Genomic DNA, 21,638 nt, shown 5'->3' on the forward strand with positions numbered 1-21,638 from the left:
GGGTCCTCTTTTTTCACAGGCGAAATTACGGGGTCCGTTTTTTGTAAAAAAATCCCTTTTCTAAGGCAAAAAAAACCTTGTTTTATATTTCCGGGGCCTGTGGAAAAAGTTTAGGGAGAGTCTCTTTAATTTTGGATAAGCAGGGGGCCTTCTTTTTTGTTTTTCCGGGCTTTGGGGAGATTTTGTAAGAGGACCCTTTGAATAATTTAAATGTTGAGAAATCCCGTAACGGTTTTTTAAAAAGGGGAATTTGAGTTGTTTACAATTTGGAAATTTTTCAATTTTAAAGTCAATTTGTAACCAATCCTTCGGAATCATTTGATTCTTAAAGCTTTTTTAAATTATTTTCAATGGCTGATGGGTTATATGTGGCCGTTTTCAAGCATTAAAAAAGTCCTCCATGGAGGTTGTAAAATTTGAATCCTTTGATATTAATAAATGTTCAAATTTCTTTTATTTTTTTTGACGTTATATTCATTTCATTTTTAATGAAATCTAAAGTATTGATATTGTTGTCTTCAACAGCACTCTTATTATCAGTATTTCCAGTAACATCATTATTTTTAATTTCAGATGTCAAATTATCTGTGGCAGTTGAGACTGCGGAGGTTGCAGTTGTTGTTGTATTTACAGACTTATCGTCAACAGATTCTGAAATATTATCGTTTGACATATTTAATTGACTTGTGAAAACAATTAATATCTTTACCTTACTATCAATAACCTGAACTATTAATTTTTAGAATTTATATATGGTTAACTTATTCTTTAAATTCTAGATTTAGGAACTTGAACTCTACTTTTATTTTTCTTTAAAAAGAAAAAAAAATTAAAAATTAAAAAATATTGTCTTCGTAATATTACAAGTATTGGAAATTCTCTCTAAGCTTAGGGAATACTTTGAACTCAATGAACTTATTATTATAATCTAAATGATGAAATTCGTAGTTAAAAAAAATAAATCACCAAAAGAATTTGTAAATTGATTTAAAATCCCAAAAAATTATTTATCTTTAGTAGTGTGTCTCTCTCCCTTGAAAATTAACTTTCCAATAACTGATAAGAATATAAAAAAAATCAATAAAGTAATCAATAAATTATATTAAATTTAAAATCAAGATTAAAATTGAAATTAAATTTATTATAATGGTATTAATTATGGCAAAACAATAAATAAATTATTATTTCTTTAAAATTAATCTTCTTATGATTTAGCAAAAAAAAAAATTAAATTGACAATATTTAATAATATTCCTGTCTTCAACGTCTACTTCACACTTGCAACTTTTTCCAAACCAACAAAATTAATAAACTCAAAATTAATAATAAAATTAAGGTAATAATGTGTTGTAATAAATTCAATACAACCTTTAATAGATCAAACGAAACATTTATTTTAATTTATTTTGATTTTATTTCACTTGAATTTATTTTAATATTAATCAGTTTTTTGTTTCGTTACAATTTCAAATTTTCAGCATTTTTTTTTTCAGTTTGCATCGTTGTTTTTCGTCATTATTACTAAAAGAAACAAAAAAAAAACATTCAAGCCTAAAAAAACCACATAACAATTCGAAATTTGGTGGTGGTGAATTTTTTTTTTCGACTTCTCCAGCAGACGTTTTCCTGTATGTCTGTTTTTCTGTCTTCCGCCTTCGTGTCTGTCCGTCTGCCCGTCTTTCTCTTCGCCTGTGGGTAAAATTTCCTTCCCAAACTGTTAAGTAGGGTAATCTCAAAAATTGCAGTCTTTATGACACCAACAGAGTTAAAATCAAATAGATACAGCACATCTACAATTAATAAAATTATTTTTTATGATCATAAAAATTATCTGATTGAACAATTACAATATTATGAACATACGCACTCTTCTTATCTCCATACGACTCTAAAGAATCAGCATTCTACATAACCATCTTTCCATTCTATTTCTCTTTATGTATTCTCTGTCATTACAAGTGACAAGAAAGAGTTAAAATAAAACATCTTTCCATTTGGCTCCTTATATACATTTGCAAAAAAACTAGATCGAAAGTAAAGGATGATGTGGATCGGCGGGAACTTTTTGTGTTTAGTTTTGTGGCATTTGCCGCGGACATTGCCAAAGTGTTCGTAAAGAGTGGTGGGCGTTGGGGTGGGTAGAGTATTTGTCAGTATTACCCGGCCATTATTTGTAAAAATAACAATCACGTGATCAATAGGTTACCATATATGCTTTAGTGTAAGTTCAAATTCAACTACAACTGTGACTGTATTTATATTTATTTTTGGCCCATCTACACCACCATTATAATACATCATCACTGTTATTTGTTATTGCCAAATTAGTTCAAATAGTGATCTCTATGGGACTCAATAATTTGTATACTAATTCATTGAACTTCTTCCTATTCAATAAAAATTGTAAATTAAATATATATACTTATAAATGTCTCAATAGTGGTATTCAAAGTTACGAAGCTCTGTCTTTATTTAAGCCTGATCTTAGGTTTACCATCGATATTATTGTTTCATTAACCTTACTAGAGTTCTTTGGAAGATTCAGTTTTTGGGCTAGTTTTGCAAGATAGCCATTGATATAATCAATTTCTGTCTTTCTTAAATATAGTGTGTCTTGTCTCATAGATGTACTGTTTTGTGCACACATTACACAACCAATCTTGATTATATCCTTCACCAAATAGTCTACACTTAATATAGAATTTACGTTCAATTGGGGGTATTCATTCTTTCCCTTAAATTCTTTATCGTACGCAAATAACTTTGGATATCCTTGAGCAAGAATATCGAGTGATTCTTCTATGATTAATCTAAATACAGGTTCGCAATACTCTCTCATCTCGCCATTGACACAATCCATGATTGCTGTAACACTATTCATACAACAATTCAAAATAAATTTATGCAATTGTCCTAGTAGTAACTCTTGATAGGTTAAGTGTTCAATGCCAAATTTACTACAAAATGGTTCTTTTGTTAATAGGTTCACTAAGGAATTATTTATCTTATCATGTTCAAGTAATTCGTTGGTCTGCACAATATTGTTCTCCCATGGCAATCTGGCTATCTTCATACCAACCCAACCTGCATGGTTGTATGTAAAGCCTTCATCCTGATAAACCCCATGAGAGATGACACCCTGGAATAACTGTGGTCTACTATTTGAATCAGTAAATATTTCCTCCTTCAATAATTCCAAGATACCTAACCCATTCTGTATTAAAATTATATTGGTATGAGATTTAATGTAAGGTAGATATGGAAGTAAAGCTTCTTTGGTTTGATATGTCTTGGTAGTAATGACTAAGTTTTCAATAGGGCCTGCATTTTTAAACGTTTCAGGACAATAACTATTGCAAAGCTTATTTTCTTGAACGGGAGATCCATCTAAAAAAATCTTCCGTAGTCTAATAGTATTATCATATCTGTTACTGAATATTGAAAGTTTTTCTTTAGATCTCAACAATGGGACAACTGTTACTTCATTATATTTTAACAGATCTGACGCTATCAATGTGCCCATAGATCCTAAACCTAGGATATGAACAACAGGCTTGTACATTGTCTAGATGTTATGAAGTATCTGTTTTATTCTTGTTAATACGTAAATTGATATCGTCTTTATCCTTAATATCATATTGAACTTTCTTTATTGTTTTAATAGTCATTAATCATTCTTTTTTTTTTATGATGCCTCTATGTATTAAGTTTAGTTGAGGTATTTTCTAACGTGCATTATAACGAGGCCAATTTAATGACAAAATAAATATGAAAACGTCGTATTCTACTAACATTATTTAATTGATTCTTCTATACAAGACTGTTTATCCAGTTTAAATTTAATGCATAATATATATTATAAATAAACAGCTACTTATAATTCGCCCTTGACAATGTTACCGGACTTTAAGTCTTTAACGATGACCTTCAACTTAGCATCATTATTTAATTGGAAAGTGACTTCAACACCCTTTTTAACACCTTTAATACCCAATTCCATCAATTTAGTACTCAAAGTGTAATGTTTTTCTCTAACGACTTCTGGTTCATCATCAGACCATTCTTCACTATCTTCGTCTTCTTCATCTTCTTGCTTTGGAGCTGGCTCCAAAGTTTTTTCTTCAATGTGATGTTCAGCTTCATGGACACTAATCAATAGATCACCAGAAGCTTCCTTTAATTTAATAGATTTCTTAACTGGGTAAGAAGTTTCAGCCATTAGAACTGGTAAGAATTCACCGTTGGCACCAGCTAAACCAATAGCTCTTTGCAAGTGTGGAGTATTGATGACAATTGGTTGTAAAGCTTCCTTCATTTCATCTTCATCATAAATGGTAACCAGACCAGCTTGTAAAGCAGCACCAGAAGCAGATAGTTCATTTGGATAGTTGGATGATTCAGAATTTTGTGGACCTAATACATCAACAGACTCTGGGAATAAGAATTCCAAGTTGGAAGATAACTTAGGGGTGAAAGCAACACCACCACTTAACAAGACAGCATTAATATCTAATGGGTCTAATTCAGCCTTGGCAATTACCTTTTCGATAAAAGAGGAAAATCTAGCGAAAACTTTGTTTGTAACTAGTTCGAATCTCATTCTATTAATAGAGGCATGGTAATCAAAACCATCAGCCAAAGAGTCAATTGAGATGGTAGCGGAAGTAGCGTTAGATAAGGTTTTCTTAGTAACAGAAGCGTTGGCTCTCAATTTGGCCATAGATCTAGTGTTCTTTCTTGGATTAGATTTGTTCTTCTTTTCGAAATCTTTAACAAAATATTCGACCAATTCGTTATCCAAATCATTACCACCTAAAGTTGTGTCATGCTCGGTAGCTAAAATAGTGAATATACCACCACGAATAGCAATAACAGCGGCATCGGATCTTGAGCCACCAAAGTCAGCAACAACGACATTGACGTCATCCTTGAATGGGAATTGTTCGACATGAGCCAACAAAGAAGCAGAAGGTTCGTTAATGAATTGGACGATTTCTAAACCAACGTTAGCAGCAGCAACACCCAAAGCGGTTTTCTGTTCAGCAGTGAAGTTTGTTGGTAAAGCTAGAACAGCTTGAGAGATAGTAGTACCAATATAATCTTCAGCAGCTAATTTCAATTGTTTCAAATGTCTAGAAATAACTTCGTCAACGGTTAAAGTTTCTTCTTTACCTTCACCTCTAGCAATGACAAAACCAACTTTACCATCAACTTCAACAGCTGGGGCACCATCTTCACATCTTGTGATATCACATTGACTGTATGGTAAACCAATAAAGTCACGGAAGTTGATAATAGTGTTCTTTGGGTTTCTAATCAATTGTTGTAAAGCTTGACCACCGTGATATTCATCATCCCCTACATATGACAACACAGATGGGATAGAACGTTCACCATCTGGGTTTGCGATAACATCAACATCATTTTTTGGATTGATGTATGCAATGGAAGAGGAAGTGTTACCAAATGAAATACCAATAACTGGAGAAGACATCTATAAGTCAAATAATAAATAAAAGGTACGAGGGGATATCACAAAACCTAGAGCTAATGGATCTAAGCAACTTAATCTACAATATGAACCGACCCTAAATCGAATTCAAGTATCATTGATGATTTCAAGATATAATACTCCTTTAAGCTGTTAACTAGTTTGACTAAAAATTGCGATGAGCTTGGTGATTACTGAAGAATTAAAAATTCGATGGTATATAGTGAAAATTTTATGTCGTGGATAATGAGGTAATCTCTATAACCAATATAATGAAATATAGATAAGGGCTGATATCTTTTTAAAATATTGGGTTACTGAACCCTATAAGTATTCACCAATTCTCTATCCATACTTAAAACCATATCACAACTTAACCATTGACACCGTACAACATCGATTTATATTATCTGTTTCCCTTATTTAACATATCATACTTCTGCTCGGTAATATATTTCAGTATCTGCTGCATTAAATATATCAAAAACTAAATGCGGAATCAATTTTTAATAGTGAAATTTGTTAAGTATTAAGGTGATTAGTACTTTAACGATAGAGGTTATTGGGAATTTAGAGTTAAATATTCGAGGTTTTGAATTGCTGTACTTTTATAATCAGGCATTGGACATTTGTGGCAATCAGTTAGGATATACTTGGGGTTAAACTACAATTTTAGGTTTAAGTTGGCTTGGTTCCTTTAGTGATTTGTTTTTTTTTTACTTGAAACTTTAACATAAGATATTAAAGTAATGTCACATTCTGGTGCTGCTATCTTTAAGAAGGTTTCTGGTATCATTACAATTAACGAAGATACATCTCCTGCTGAGTTGACATGGAGATCTACTTCTGGGGACAATACCCACCTAGTGGTTTTGGATACTATTGATAAATTACAGGCTACCCCATCAACGAGTGAAAAATTGATGTTAAGATTGATTTCAAAAGTTGATGAAACGAAAAAAATTAAGGATAACGATGGTAATGAAGTGACTCCTAAACCTATAACACATACTTTTTCATTCAACAATAGAACAGTTATGGATAACATTAAGATTACTTTACAAAATATTATTACTAGATATAAAGATGCAGAAATATACGAAGAAAAAACAAGAAAAGAAGCGGAAGCAGGGACACCTGTGTCAGCAAGTGCTACTCCTAGTGCTCCGTTGATCAATACTACTAAATTAGATGACTCTTTGTCCAGAGAAAAGTTATTGAGTAATTTTAAATTACAACAATCTTTATTGAAAGAGAATAAGAATTTAATGAGAACTTTCCAAGAAACTGTCATTCATTCTGGTCTACCTCCAGATGAATTTTGGTCTACTAGGGTTTCCTTATTAAGAGCATTTGCATTGTCTACTTCTCAGAAAGTAGGTCCATATAATGTTTTGTCTACTATTAAACCTGTTGCATCCTCAGATAACAAAGTCCATGTTAATATTTCCCGTGATAAGATTCTAAATATCTTTCAAAACTACCCGATTGTAAAGAAAGCCTACACGGATAACGTTCCAAAGAACTTTAAAGAACCAGAATTTTGGGCAAGATTCTTCTCATCAAAACTTTTCCGTAAATTGAGAGGTGAACGTATTATGCATAATGATAGAGGTGATGTTATTATTGATAGATATTTGACTTTAGATCAAGAATATGATAGACAAGATGATGTTTCTTTAATGCATGATGTTAGAAAGATAATCGATATTGAAGGTAATGCGCAAGATGACCCAGAATTATTGGGTAATAGGCCTAATTTTACAATGCAGGCTGGTAGAGATGTAAACGGTAATAGTGATGGTACTGTTGATATTTTGAGAGGTATGAATAGACTAAGTGAAAAGATGATGAGGTCACTAGAAAACGAATATTCTAGGTCAAATTTAAGTAATAAGGATATGGATGATGGTGAAAGATCAAATCTACAGATTTCAGACTTACATGCTACATTTACCGAAGACTATGCGACAATTCATTTGAAAAATGAACCAGCACAGGATTCTAATCCGAATACAGCAAAAAATACCCAAATAAAAGTCGAAATTACAGAGGTTAAAGACGATATTGATAAAGTTCTAAATAAAGTTATTGGTAAAATTGACTTGACAAATGTTAAGGCAAGTTTAGAAGCAGCAACTAAGATCAATCAAGAGATTAATACTGCTGTTAGAATCAACGCTAAACAAGCTAAGCACAATAACATTGATACCATGCTTGGTGCCTTTATCGGCAATGGATTAAATGATTCTGAAGCTAAAGCAGAAATTCCGATAGAACTTCTGGATAGTTGTCGTTTATTGCATAGTACTTGTTGTGAATTTTTGAAACATTTCTACATCCATTTCCAAAGTGGCGAGCCAAAACAGGCAAGTACAGTTAAGAAGTTGTGTTCTAATTTAAAAGATTGTGATTTTAAAATTAATGAGCTTTTAGATGATGTTCATAAAGGTGATGGTGAGAGTGTGGCTGCTTACTGTAAGGCATATTTAAGTCCTACATTAGCTTCTATTGCCTTGGCAATTAAGAAGTATGATGATATAGCGGTTAAAATAAAACAGGCAACCCCTCCTAACTGAAGCCGCAGCTCCATGGTGGCATTGAACCCTTAATATTTAATTTTAATAATAATCGACTTATATATTACATTTATATATTTTTGAACATTCAGCATTTCTATAAAATTTTAATTAAATAATTATTTTATAACTCATTACCTTTAACGTTCTCCTTTATCCATGTCATCTCTGGCAGCCATTCTGCCTCTTCTACCCTTACCTCTTGCAATCTTTTCTTTATTTCTTCTGTTTAATTCCATGACGACTTCACCATTAGCTTTATCTACTGAATCTCTTAGAGTCAAAATAGCATCTTTATTGACATTTTCTTTTGGTAGTTTCTTTCCAAGGACATCTTCAATTCTTAAAATTAATTCCAAATCATACTGTGACACTAAAGAAATGGACTTACCAGATCTTCCTGCTCTTGCAGTTCTACCAACTCTATGAATATATGACTTTGAATCTACAGGAATATCATAATTGATAACAATATCGACAGATGGGATATCTAAACCTCTTGCAGCGACATCAGTAGCAACAAGTATTGATCTTCTACCTGCTTTAAATAAATCTAAAGAACCTGTTCTTTGGTTTTGATTTAAATCACCATGCAATGCAGTCGCACTAAACTCTAACAAGTTTGCCAATGTTGTGATTCTTTCAGCGTTTGCCTTCGTTCTAGTGAAAACAATAATAGTTTTGCCTATGAATTCATTCATTAGGTATATCAAGTATGTATTTTTCAACCCACCTGGTACAACAATTAGTGTTTGAACTAAAGTATCAACAGTTTGATATTTGTTTGAAACAGCACATTTAACTGGGTTTGTCAAACTAGCTCTCTGTAGTTTATCAATTTTAGAGGTCATAGTAGCGGAAAATAGATAAGTAGTTCTGCCTTGGGTTGGAATAATTTTCAAAATTCTATCTAAAACTGGACCGAATTCCATATCTAATAATCTATCAGCTTCATCCATAACTAAAAATTTCAATTTACGTAAGGAGAACCCACGAGTATTTTCTAAATGATCCATTAATCTACCAGGAGTTGCAATGATAATATGAGGTTTACGCATTAAATCTCTAGCTTGATCCATCATATTCATACCACCAACAATACAAGCAGAACGAACACCCATCAAAGACCCTAAAGAATCAAATGTTTCCTTAATTTGCTGTGCCAATTCTCTTGTTGGTGCTAATATACATGCATAATAAGGCTGTTGGTCATGCCATAGTCGATTTAAGATTGGAATAGCAAATGCAGCAGTTTTACCAGAACCAGTTTGAGCCAAACCGATAATATCATGACCTTGTAAAGCAGGAGGAATAGATCTTGCTTGAATTGGTGTTGGTTTGGCAAAATTCAAATTTTTACAAGCTTCAATCAATTCAGGAACTAAATCTAAATCAGAAAATGATTCAAAAGTTTCACCTTCCTCTTCTTCCTCTTGTTTATCCTTGGAGACCTCAACATCCTCAGAATCAGAACCTTCTTCTTCTTCACTTTCACTTGGATCATCCTCCTGGTCAGAGGTAGTTTCACTATTCTTTAACATCTTCTTCTGGTTCTCTAAAGCCTTTGCTCTAATCTTAGCGGCCAAAGCAGATATTTCTTTGCTCTTTCCTTCGGTTTTTTTAACAGAAGAACCCTTCTTTTTATCAACTTTACCAGACATTATAATCAATACTCGATATTCAACGACTTGAGTCTCTAATTATCTTACTTTATGAAGAATTAATATAAAACTTTTTTCACTTTTATTATATATTATATCATCTCATCGCATCTCTTCTTAAACATCAGTTATTCTTTTGATTTTAACAATTTTTCACATCATTATATACGCAATGGGTATTTTGATGTAATTTAATACATGTCCTCATCGCCTTCCTTTTTCTGCGCTGTTTGTTATCGGATCAACTTATTCTGTGAATTTATTCTAATAAGGCTCATCTCATCTCATCTCATCTCATCTCGAAGTCATTTGAATGGTCTTTAAAGATATAAAAGATATAATCAATAACTCAATACTTGTTTTTGCAATGGGGTATATATAATGATAACTCCTGAGTGGAAAGTTATATTTTTCTCTTTAGTGAAACTGTAAAAATATTGGGAAGATGGCAAAAAGAAGAACTAAGAAGAGAACACATGTAGTTCAAACTGTTGAACAATTAAAGGATGTTCCTAAATCTATGGTTATAAGAGTTGGTTCGACATCTTTAGGTAATCATACTTTGAATCAGTTGGTTAAAGATTTCCGTCAGATCATGCAACCTCACACAGCTGTTAAATTAAAAGAGAGAAAGTCGAATAAATTAAAGGACTTTGTTGTTATGTGTGGCCCATTAGGTGTTTCTCATTTATTCATCTTTACTCAATCCGAAAGAACTGGTAATGTTTCATTGAAGATATCCAGAATTCCTCATGGTCCAACTGTTACTTTTCAAGTGACAGATTACTCCTTGGGGAAGGACATTAAGAAATTTCTGAAGAGGCCAAAATCTTTAAATAAAGAAGATGTCTTAGATCCCCCATTATTAGTTTTGAATGGGTTTACAAGTCTGAAAAGTGAAGTAGATTCAAAGGGAGTTAATGAAAATGTAGAGAAAGTTATAGTATCAATGTTCCAAAATGTTTTCCCCCCCTTGAACCCTTCAAGAACGAGGTTAAGTTCGATTAAACGTGTTTTCATGATTAATAAAGATCAAGAAACTGGAGAAATATCTATGCGTCACTATTTTATCGACATCAGAGAAGTAGAAATTTCCAAAAATTTAAAACGACTTCATAGAGCTAAGCACAATCTGCATAAAACATTACCAAACCTGCATAAAAAGGAAGATATTTCTTCTTTGATTTTAGACCATGACATAGGATCATATACTTCTGAATCGGAAGTTGAAGATGAAGCAATTGTAAAAGTAGTTGATAAAAGAGATATAAGATCTAAACATATAAGCATTCTACAAGACAAAAAAAATGAGATAGATAAAATTGATAAAGAAAATATACCACTAGTAAATGATGATCAATCTAGACTAATACCAAGAAAAAAGGCAATTAAATTAACTGAAATAGGACCAAGGTTGACCTTGAAATTGGTCAAGATAGAGGAAGGTATATGTTCAGGTAAAGTTTTGCATCATGAATTTGTAGAAAAGACAGATGCAGAAATTAAAGCTCTGGAGAAAAGACATGCCCAGAAGATGAGACTGAAAGAAGAAAGAAGGAAAGAACAGGAAGAAAACATTGCAAGAAAGAAAGCTGTGAAGGAAGCAAAGAAACAAAGAAAGCTGCAAAGAAGAGAACAAAGAAAATTAGATGCCATATCGAATCCTGACATAGATAATCAAAATTCGGATTCAGATATCACTGGAAGTTCCAGTGATAGCGACCATTATAATGACATCCCAGAAGATTTAGACAGTGATTTATTCAGTGAAGTAGAATAGATTAAATAATTGTAATAAGCATATAAATAAAGATACCAATATTAAATATTGACAAGTTCAAATAACTTTAATTGATTATTAATTACAAATGTATAAGCTATTTATGTGTGCAAGTATAATTCAGGAACGGATCTCAGATTACCCTGGATTTTTTATGGTCATTAATTCATTAGGTGTAATAATTTTATTTACTTATGGTAACATTTTGGATTATAGAACTCTAAAGCCTCATGTGTTGACGACCAATGTTTCCATTTATGTTTTGGTTTTAAATCAACATCGATTATATTGACACTAAATTTACCTCTGTTAAGCGAATGCCATTCTAAGAAACAAGTTACATCTCTTAATGTCATCAAAAGCAACAAATCCTTTGTAACTTTGTCTTCAGAATCGATATTCGACAAATGAGTTGTTTCAGAATGTAAGTGCTCTTGTAAAGAATATAATAATTGAAGAAAATTTTTTTCGTCTTCCAAGTACAATACGATATCATTTAAAAATTCAATTGGTAAGGACTCTGGTGGGTTCAATATATCATATATGTGATCTTTCTGTTTCAATAATTTTGAATAACAGTAATTTATCCCACGGTTCTTGTATGTATTATGCGTACAATTTCTACAATAATCCGTAGAATAATGTAACCATTTCGGCTTAATCTCCAGTAATATCTTGGTAGCAGTTTCATCTGCAAAAATTTTAGTACAATGGTCATCTTTCAATGTGTTTGTATAATCTTTAGACTTCAAATTAATAATCTTGAGGACAACTAATGAGGTATCATCAATTTGAATCGAAAGTTCCTTCAATAGCAATTCGAAGTCGGTTAACGGGATCTCTAATAATTCCATCTCGCAAACATAACTCCCCAAACTTTTTCTAACCACATCATTTATGTAACCAAAATTCTCCCTAGTGCAGTCATTATTCATCTTCAAAGATTCATATCGTACTAGACATCTATAAAGATATTCAGCATCACCAAAATCAATTAGAATATTGGCGTTTCCCTTACCCACAACTTTCATCCTCTCAGTTAACCAAAATTTCCCAAACAAAACCAAAATAAGTACACAAAGTAACCTTATTAAACAAATTCAACTACCTCCTATAAAAAAACTCATCAGAACACATCATATCTTGCTTTATTCTTCATCAACTTATAACCATTGTTCTTATATACTGACTAGACTATTTCTTTTTTATATTTCTATTTTTTCGATGAGCTTTGAATCCAGAATATCGCTTATTTTTAATAGTGGATAATAAAGTGAAAAATTTCACAACTTAATAAAGTTCTCATTATTGGTGATTATTAATTGGTTAATTGTTATATTAAGGTAGTAAAACTTAGATAAGATCCTAATAAGGTGTGAGATCCAGGTTACTTAATACACAGGCTGTATATACGGGTTTAAATTACATTTTGCCGCTAACAATTGGATAATAATATTGTTAGGAAATAGATTATATCGAAATTTTGAAAGATAAAGATACGAAATGTCAAATCTAAACGATAAATTGCCAGATATTTTGAATGAAGCTGTTTTAAAGGAATCTGTTCCAATTCCTGATGACTTCGTTGAAGTCCATGGTATTGACTATTCTAAGCCAGAAGCTACCGATATGAGAGCAACCGATCTTATCGATTCTATGAAAAAAATGGGTTTCCAAGCAAGTTCCTTAGGTCAAGCTTGTGATATCATTGATAATATGAGATCTTGGAGAGGTAAGCACATTTCTGAAGTTGAAGATCATAAGAAAAAGGGTAGTTTTGATGACGAAGGTTACCAAAAAACTACCATCTTTATGGGTTACACTTCCAATTTGATTAGTTCCGGTTTGCGTGAAACTTTGCGTTTCTTAGTTCAACATAAGATGGTTGATGCTTTGGTTGCTACTGCTGGTGGTATTGAAGAAGATATCATTAAATGTTTGGCTCCAACCTACTTGGGTGAATTTTCTTTGCAAGGTTCTTCTTTACGTGAACAAGGTTTGAACCGTATTGGTAATTTATTAGTTCCAAATGACAATTATTGTAAATTTGAAGAATGGATTGTTCCAATTTTCGATAAGATGTTGGAGGAACAAGATGCTTATGTTTCCAAGCATGGTATTGACTGTTTGGAAGCTAATCCAGATGTTGACTCCCCAATCTGGACTCCATCTAAATTGATTGATCGTCTAGGTAAAGAAATTAACGATGAAAGCTCTGTTATTTACTGGGCTCACAAGAATAAGATCCCAATCTTCTGTCCAGCTATCACTGACGGTTCCATTGGTGACATGTTATTCTTCCACACCTTTAAGGCCTCTCCAAAACAATTAAGATTAGATATCGTTGCCGATATCCGTAAGGTTAACTCTATGTCTATGGATGCTTACAGAGCTGGTATGATCATTTTAGGTGGTGGTTTGATTAAGCATCATATTGCCAATGCTTGTTTGATGAGAAACGGTGCTGATTACGCCGTTTACATTAATACCGGTCAAGAATTTGATGGTTCTGATGCAGGTGCCAGACCAGATGAAGCTGTTTCTTGGGGTAAGATCAAAGCCGAAGCCAAGTCTGTTAAGGTTTATGCCGATGTCACTGTTGTCTTCCCATTGATTGTTGCCGCCACTTTTGCCAGTGGTAAGAAATTGATTAAGAAATCAGATTGATAAACCATACTAACTTTATACCACTTTTTTGTTTATGAAAAAAAAAATAATGACTTTTCTCTTTTTATTGATAACTTTTTGTGCTTTCCTGTTCATATAAAATCTATTAACTTGATAAATATTTTTCAAAAGTTTTAAATATCTACTGAAATTATATAATATGTAATGTGCACTTAAATATATAGACTTGTGAGCAATCTGCTCATTATTAATTACCGCCGTTACCTCTCATCTTTTCACCATTAATAACATCATTACCAATGGATTCCATAACATCTCTCTCTATTAACGAACCAATATTTGGATATGCCATACTTGCTTCATACGCACTAACGATACGTTCTTGAGTTATACCTATCTCACAATAAGCTAAAGCTCTTATTACGTTGGCGTATCTAGAGATTGTTTGCCTTATGCTATTTGTAATTGTAGGATCATTTTCATCGGAATAAATTTGCCATGAAGACTCTTCTTCCAATCTCGTGATTGACATATTACTTGACGGGTTTAAAGATTTAGCACCAGTTGGTCCAGAATTTGATGGATAACCACCTGTACTACCACCTGGTGGGAGATCTCTGGCTTGATCCATTTGTGAAGTCTTCCTTAACCAAATGTAACCGTTAACACCTAATAAAACAGTTACATTACCAGGAAGATTATGAGTATGATTTTTAGATCTGATAATTAATGAACTTGGTACTTGTAAGAACAAACCGTTTCTTAATTTACCATATTTTAAAGATCTGGTATGTAAAGAAGCACTACCATCCTGGAATAAAGACTGTACCTCTGCATTCAATAAATCGCCTTCTTTCAAGAAACTTCTCATTTGTAATTCATCACTTTCTGATTTTCTTCTTAATATACCACCAGGTAAATTGACAGAACCCAACATTAACACAGCGTTCTGTTTACCATCGATGTCAACTTTCCATCTTTTGTTCCCAACTTCTGTAATTCTACCGATAACATGATCACCAGTCTCTGGTGAGTAACGACCTCTTAATGGTATAACTGACAATAATCTATTAACTCTAGAGATGGTACCAGCAACAGAAGAATAAGTCATATTATCCAAGAAATAGGTACCATGACCTCTCATCCAAATTGGATCATCAGTAACCAATTCACCAGGAGTAACAATTTCACCTTCGGCAGCATCTGTTTTCTTATCACCTGCTGGTTTTTCAACATCTTCCATTTCGATATCTTCATCAGAAGTATCTATATCATTAGTTTCATCAACAATGGATGGATATTGAAATCCACCTCTTCTTTTCACCACACTAATAACCTCTGACATTTGGCTCAAATTTAACAACTTTGACCTCCTCCACTAGTTGAATGCTAAAACAAATGCAATTGCAGATCTACTAAAACGGCTTTGGTGCTATCGATCAGTCTATATCTTATAAATATTTACTTTATTATCTAATTAGTTATTAGTATTATTCTTATTCTTCTTTCTTCCTCTCATCTCATCGTCTTCTTGTTAGAGAATTTCATTAAAAAAAGAAAAAATGGCGATGCCATTTTAATCACGTGACTGAAACTTATTTTACCCTGATTTGTCATGACGCTACCAAATATATATTCTCATAGTGAAAGTAAAATATTCAAGACACTGTTATCAAAGAGTTGGGATATCCAAAGAAAACTACATATACCTTATAATACAAATCAATGTATGTACAGGTATGTTATACTCTATTTGTAATTTAATTAAATTGATAAATACAGGCGAGTTTATTATTTCACGTAACTTTTGTATAGCTATATGACTATATCGATTATACTGTCGTTATTGTAAGCAGATACACTATGGGAGAAAAAAAGCAGCTTGAAAAATTTTTGGAAAAGTGTTAAAGCTCATCGCATAATTTTAAATGATCTGGACTTGATTGTAAATTGGATGTGTACTACTGATTGCCAACGATCATTGGTCTAGTTCAGTTCTTGAAATTGATATTTGAGATTCATTCATTAATTCTTGTAAGAAATTTGCTTTTAAATTGGGTTGAATAAACTGTTTTCCGCTGAATAAGGCATATTGATATATTTGAGTGCTTGAATGAATGAATATACTTAGAAACGGATTGATAATAAATAAACATAGATTAAGTAGAACAATGACTTCTGTAGCGTCAACTTTTAAATATCAACCTCCTGTTGATAGGGAAATGAGAGAACTAGATAGATCTTTTTTTGTTACAAATATTTCTTTATGTGTTGTTAAATTTCCTGAACCTAAACATATTAATACATTTGCTAAACAATATAGAGATGCGATTTTAAGAGTGCCAAGAATCCCTCATGTGGTTAAACTTGATCAAAAATTGGAAGAACCCCAAAGCACAGGTGATAACACTAATAAGAATAAAAAGTTGAAAACAATTGCCTGTGATAATGGAATTGTCACTAAGGGTGTCTTGTTGAATGATTCAATTAAATCATTAGAAGATGTTAATGATAAACTATCCAAAGAGGCATTAGAATTTTTGAAAGAAACTGGTGCAACTATTCTTCCGTATGAATATGTCATGGATTATAATTTTTGGAAAGCTGAAGAAATATTGAGATCTGTGTTACCAGAAGAATTCCTAGATGAAATCCCAACAGGTTTTACGATAACTGGCCATATTGCACATTTAAATTTGCGTAAAGAATTTAAACCATATGATACATTGATTGGGCAAGTGATTCTTGATAAGAACCAGAAAATCGAATGTGTCGTTGATAAAGTTAGCAGTATTGCGACACAATTTAGAACCTTCCCGATGAAAGTGATTGCAGGTAAAACTGATAATTTAGAGGTTGAGCAAAAAGAATCCAATTGTACATTTAAATTTGATTTCAGTAAAGTATACTGGAATTCCAGATTGCATACTGAACATGATAGATTAGTTAGTAAATACTTTAAACCTGGAGAAGTTGTGTGTGATGTATTTGCAGGGGTTGGGCCATTTGCAGTTCCAGCAGGTAAAAAAGAGGTTATTGTTCTTGCTAATGATTTAAATCCTGAGAGTTATAAATACTTACAAGAGAATATAAAGTTGAATAAAGTTGAACCTATAGTGAAGCCATTTAATCTTGATGGGGCTGAATTTATTAGAGAATCGATTAATCTATTACGAGACTGGCGTTCTGAAGATGATAAAATATTATTGCCAATAAAGAGAAAGAAGCATGAGAAGAGAATTGAGAATGCTAAAGATGCTAATTCTAATAAATTCAAAGAAATCAAGATACCATTTCAAGTTAATCACTATGTGATGAATTTACCAGATAGTTCTATAGATTTCTTAGGAAATTTCAACGGTATATTGAAATCATCAGATTGTTCAGACATGGGTATGCCATGGATACATATACATTGTTTTGAGAAGTATGATAATGATGAAACACCAACTGATGAAGAAATTCATAAACGTGTTTACTCACGGATATTAAAATCGATGAATACAACACAAGAGATATTGCCATTTGAGAATTTACAATTTCACTTAGTTCGTAAAGTATCACCTACGAAACCAATGTTTTGTGTAAGCTTGCAATTACCAGAACCAATTGCAAGAAATTAAATTTAAGTATGACGGGCTTATTGCATGCATGGAAGCATACACACACATACACACATACACACAAGTATGGATTTTATATATATATTTACATCTATATATCTCTACAAAACACAAGTAACATCTCACCACCACGACCACCACCCCTTCATCACTTCACTGTGTCTGTCCATGGATCACCAATTCATAACCATGGGAGAAAGTACAAGAGCCATACTAGTTTAATAATACAGTCATCGTTCCATAAAATCTAACCATTTATTTGGCTCCACCACAACTTCATGATGAACATGGTATGACTGATTAATTGATAGATTGATGAATCAAAGGTAGGATGAACCCAAAATTTAAAATCTAAAACGTGATCTTTGCCAGGCACCCCCAGTTCAGTTGTAGTTCTAGTTTTACTCTAGTTCAAAAGCAAAAGCAAAAGCAAAAGCAAACCTTAAAAATGGATTGCATGAACTTCTTCAAATTCGAAATCAGAGTCGTTGCGTTGCGTTGATGGGACAGTGTCGAAAGTGACTAATAACTGATAAATTACTAAAAAACGACGTCCTTGTGCGTCATTTTCTCAGAAAACAAAAGACAAAAGGGCTTTCGTTTTTTTGTCAAATTTCGAAAATGCTGTTCGATTAGGCAAGAGGGAAGAATGGGACGAGAAGCGGAAGAGAAACTGCGGAGGGGAAGGAGACGGAAAACAGGAAAAAGAAACTCTCGAGATATTTTAAAGTTAAGCCCATTTTCGAAAAGATTTTGGATATAACAGCCTGATCTTTATATCTACATCTATATATCTATATAAATGAAGACCTTTTAAGAGTTTTAGGTGTTATTAATTTCATTTGATTCAAGAATTTGTGCTTTGGTGTTATTTGGACTTTTTAAAAGACCAACCCATTTTGGTAACTTCAAAGGGGGGCAGCCTTTTTATTGCATATATATTTATTATTTTGATATTTAAATATATATCATTTAAATCTGCACCATCGGAAAAGAAGATTTTATTATATAGTTAATTCTGTTATTTATTGTGTTTATAAGCCCTTTTGAAAGTGGTTATATTGATTTTAGTTTGTTAGTATTTTTTTTAAGTGTTGGAAATATGAATTCTAATTATTATTTCCACTAAACTCGTTTGACTTAGGTTGAAAGGAATTTGTACTGGACTATTTTTGAAACTGAAGTTTCAAAAGTGTTTAATACAATAAGATAACTGTTATTATTATTGGTTTTCTTCTTTGAAAAAACCAAGGAATACCAACATCTTAATTGAATTTTAAGTTAGAATAAATTAAACTAAATCGATATAGAAAAATAAGAAAAAAATAAAACAAAGATAAATACAAGAATAGTTGATCATCATGTCTGAATTACAATCTCAAGAGAATTTACGGCGGCAACGGCAACGGCAACGGCAACAGTATCCCCGGCATGTTACCCCTACTTCTCAAACCTGTGATGCTGAAATTACTTCTTTAACTAATACATCGAATTATGATCATTCGATAAAAGAGTCTCAAGTCGAAAGTAAGAAAAATTTAATTATAAAAACTGGTTACCATACTCCTCCTTATGAAAATAGCAACAACAATAATAATAATTCCAACAGCATTAGTAGCAGTACTGATGCTAAGGAATCTACTGTCATTGCTACTTCTCCATCTCCATCTCCATCTTCATCTCCAGTTAATAAAAAATTATCTTCTGAAACTACTTTTAAGAAATTCATTGTTCATATTGCGAAGCTTTTATCAACAATAACTTCGTCATTATCTGCAAATGATTCTACTATAAATAATAGTGTCAACACTATCGTTCCTTTTATTGTAGAAATCATAGACAGATCAAAATGTAATAAGAACGTTTTATTATTGGCAACTTATTATTTTAAACAGATTTATTCGTTGAATCCTATTTCAACAAAAAATTCAAAATCACCTTTACCAACTTTTTCTCATTGTGCAAAAAGAATATTCTTATGTTGTTTAATCATTTCCCATAAATTTTTAAATGATAATACTTTTACAATGAAAAGTTGGCATTGTATCAGTGGTTTACCTCAAACTCATCTATCCTTGATGGAAAGATGGTGTTTAACAAGGTTAAATTATAATTTAAATGTACATCAAGATGCATTGCTACAATTAGAAGAAATTTTAGTACAAACTTCTGAATCTCAGATGTTAGCAACTCCTTCAAAGAAAAGACCTTTACCTGTAGATGGTGAGGATAATGATAAAGATTCACATTTTCTTCGGCCTATTCAGAAATCAATCAACAATGTCTACAATGGTAAAAGGTTATGTAAAGTTGATGTTTAGCATATATATATTTAATTAAATATTTTGTATATTGCTATTATATAAAGCATTTTTAAAATGTAAAATGAAAATAAAGTACAGTCATTCGTTTACGTGGTAATATTGTCTCCATCACTTGACTCATTCAACAAATCCTTCCAGTCAAAAGGCAATTATTAGATATTCTCCAGAGGTATTAAAATAAAATTAAAAAAATTAAAAATAAATGCGAATTCTGTGGATCGAACACAGGACCTCCAGATAACAGATGATTTGACCGAAGTTAATTCTTCAGTCTGGCGCTCTCCCAACTGAGCTAAATCCGCTTACTTTTTATACTCTTTTTTCTTAACTGGTTGATAATATTGGTGATAATCTGAAAGTCCGGGTAATAAGATAATTAGTGTCACACGAAGAGAGATAAGACACAGGGATATTATATAAAGACAAAAAGTTTATATTGTAAACAATTTGCCAGTGTAGAGAAACAGAGGGTTGTGGATTCTTTACAGAATCGTTAATAATAGTAGATTGTTTAGTTGTTTGCAAGGACATTCTTAATAAGTTGATATTGATCCGGTGTATTAAAGTATAAAATATACTGTAGAGAATTATGTTGTGGTTTTTCTACCGAATCATTCATAGTAATAGATTCTTTATTTATTTCCAAGGACATTCTTAATAAGTTGATATTGATCCGGTGTATTAAAGTATATAATATACACATGGGAATATAATTAACATGACAAGTGTCAATTAAGATCTTGTCATTTCTTATATAAAGTGTTGGAAAAGTTTTAACGTCAGAAATAACACTTTCGTGTAAAGTAACATTTCTTTATCCTATATGAATAATGTCGTAATACGTATATATCACGTGTTACCTCATAATTCTGACACACCTCCGTAAAGACATGTTTTTACGATCTTCTTAACTGATCATCAACATCTTCTTCCTGTCCTTGGATTTTGATTCTCCTAGCTCAGTTATACGAAGAATGTCTCCTGGGTGTAACTTATTTTCCGAGCATTCAAACAATTTCTTGAATTGAATTTGCGTTACTGTTTTTTGTTAAAATGTCAGTAACATTAAATAAACCAGATATTTTTTCTATAGCAGTTACGTTCTTTCGAACTTGTTCTAATAGTTTTTCTAGTTTACGAGCTGTAAATCTATCTTTAGAAAATGGATACTTGATTTATATTCCGAGTCATAGAATGATCAACTATTTAGATATTTTCTTAAGTAATCATTCCATTCTTTCGGACTTTGCTTTAACCATATAAAGCTTTATTTATTTGAACCACCTTCGGTTCATACGGATGTGGTATATATATTCACCTCCTGTAGATCAGCATATGGTAATGCATGATCTATATGTAAGTTTTTTACCACTATCCAGTTGTTGTGTGATGTTAGTCTACACGCGTCTCGAATTCAGATACTTCTTCATTCCGAGGTTTTTTCATCAGAGCTTTCACTTGAAGTTAATGATACATATTGAAGTTCGTCTTCAGATACGTCTTGTACAAATAGTTCTTCAATCAGAGGTTCGTCCTCAGAAATTTGATGTGA

At 32.1% G+C, this 21,638-nt stretch overlaps 10 protein-coding genes and 1 non-coding gene across 11 annotated transcripts; 5 read left to right on the forward strand and 6 right to left on the reverse strand.

Annotated features, from left to right (window-relative positions):
* Positions 1–2,452: 2,452 nt before the first annotated feature.
* On the reverse strand, positions 2,453–3,562 carry PAN5 (2-dehydropantoate 2-reductase PAN5; the record flags this gene model as incomplete). Its single annotated transcript, XM_001642728.1, has 1 exon — positions 2,453–3,562. The coding sequence occupies one exon, from the start codon at positions 3,560–3,562 to the stop codon at positions 2,453–2,455; it is 1,110 nt and encodes a 369-aa protein (XP_001642778.1).
* Positions 3,563–3,874: 312 nt separating this feature from the next.
* Positions 3,875–5,494, reverse strand: SSZ1 (ribosome-associated complex protein SSZ1; the record flags this gene model as incomplete). Its single annotated transcript, XM_001642729.1, has 1 exon — positions 3,875–5,494. The coding sequence occupies one exon, from the start codon at positions 5,492–5,494 to the stop codon at positions 3,875–3,877; it is 1,620 nt and encodes a 539-aa protein (XP_001642779.1).
* Positions 5,495–6,240: 746 nt separating this feature from the next.
* On the forward strand, positions 6,241–8,070 carry TFB1 (TFIIH/NER complex subunit TFB1; the record flags this gene model as incomplete). Its single annotated transcript, XM_001642730.1, has 1 exon — positions 6,241–8,070. The coding sequence occupies one exon, from the start codon at positions 6,241–6,243 to the stop codon at positions 8,068–8,070; it is 1,830 nt and encodes a 609-aa protein (XP_001642780.1).
* Positions 8,071–8,210: 140 nt separating this feature from the next.
* On the reverse strand, positions 8,211–9,731 carry RRP3 (RNA-dependent ATPase RRP3; the record flags this gene model as incomplete). The annotated part of the gene is made up of 1 exon (XM_001642731.1): positions 8,211–9,731. The coding sequence occupies one exon, from the start codon at positions 9,729–9,731 to the stop codon at positions 8,211–8,213; it is 1,521 nt and encodes a 506-aa protein (XP_001642781.1).
* A 445-nt stretch (positions 9,732–10,176) lies between these two features.
* On the forward strand, positions 10,177–11,511 carry Kpol_1005p12 (Brix domain-containing protein; the record flags this gene model as incomplete). Its single annotated transcript, XM_001642732.1, has 1 exon — positions 10,177–11,511. One exon carries the CDS (start codon positions 10,177–10,179, stop codon positions 11,509–11,511), a length of 1,335 nt encoding a protein of 444 aa, XP_001642782.1.
* Positions 11,512–11,699: 188 nt separating this feature from the next.
* Positions 11,700–12,542, reverse strand: IPK1 (inositol pentakisphosphate 2-kinase; the record flags this gene model as incomplete). Its single annotated transcript, XM_001642733.1, has 1 exon — positions 11,700–12,542. The coding sequence occupies one exon, from the start codon at positions 12,540–12,542 to the stop codon at positions 11,700–11,702; it is 843 nt and encodes a 280-aa protein (XP_001642783.1).
* Positions 12,543–13,014: 472 nt separating this feature from the next.
* DYS1 (deoxyhypusine synthase) lies at positions 13,015–14,178 on the forward strand (the record flags this gene model as incomplete). Its single annotated transcript, XM_001642734.1, has 1 exon — positions 13,015–14,178. The coding sequence occupies one exon, from the start codon at positions 13,015–13,017 to the stop codon at positions 14,176–14,178; it is 1,164 nt and encodes a 387-aa protein (XP_001642784.1).
* Positions 14,179–14,386: 208 nt separating this feature from the next.
* On the reverse strand, positions 14,387–15,484 carry RRP4 (exosome non-catalytic core subunit RRP4; the record flags this gene model as incomplete). The annotated part of the gene is made up of 1 exon (XM_001642735.1): positions 14,387–15,484. One exon carries the CDS (start codon positions 15,482–15,484, stop codon positions 14,387–14,389), a length of 1,098 nt encoding a protein of 365 aa, XP_001642785.1.
* A 772-nt stretch (positions 15,485–16,256) lies between these two features.
* On the forward strand, positions 16,257–17,762 carry TRM5 (tRNA (guanine) methyltransferase; the record flags this gene model as incomplete). Its single annotated transcript, XM_001642736.1, has 1 exon — positions 16,257–17,762. One exon carries the CDS (start codon positions 16,257–16,259, stop codon positions 17,760–17,762), a length of 1,506 nt encoding a protein of 501 aa, XP_001642786.1.
* A 1,361-nt stretch (positions 17,763–19,123) lies between these two features.
* Kpol_1005p17 (cyclin family protein) lies at positions 19,124–20,083 on the forward strand (the record flags this gene model as incomplete). The annotated part of the gene is made up of 1 exon (XM_001642737.1): positions 19,124–20,083. One exon carries the CDS (start codon positions 19,124–19,126, stop codon positions 20,081–20,083), a length of 960 nt encoding a protein of 319 aa, XP_001642787.1.
* Positions 20,084–20,289: 206 nt separating this feature from the next.
* On the reverse strand, positions 20,290–20,388 carry Kpol_1005trna1. Its single transcript has 2 exons — positions 20,351–20,388; positions 20,290–20,326 (listed from the first exon to the last, which is right to left on the reverse strand). It is a non-coding gene; the product is annotated as a tRNA-Phe (tRNA).
* Positions 20,389–21,638: the final 1,250 nt, after the last annotated feature.

The sequence above is a fragment of the Vanderwaltozyma polyspora genome, genomic scaffold, assembly GCF_000150035.1.
Source record: "Vanderwaltozyma polyspora DSM 70294 KpolScaffold1005 genomic scaffold, whole genome shotgun sequence".
NCBI lineage: Eukaryota > Fungi > Ascomycota > Saccharomycetes > Saccharomycetales > Saccharomycetaceae > Vanderwaltozyma > Vanderwaltozyma polyspora.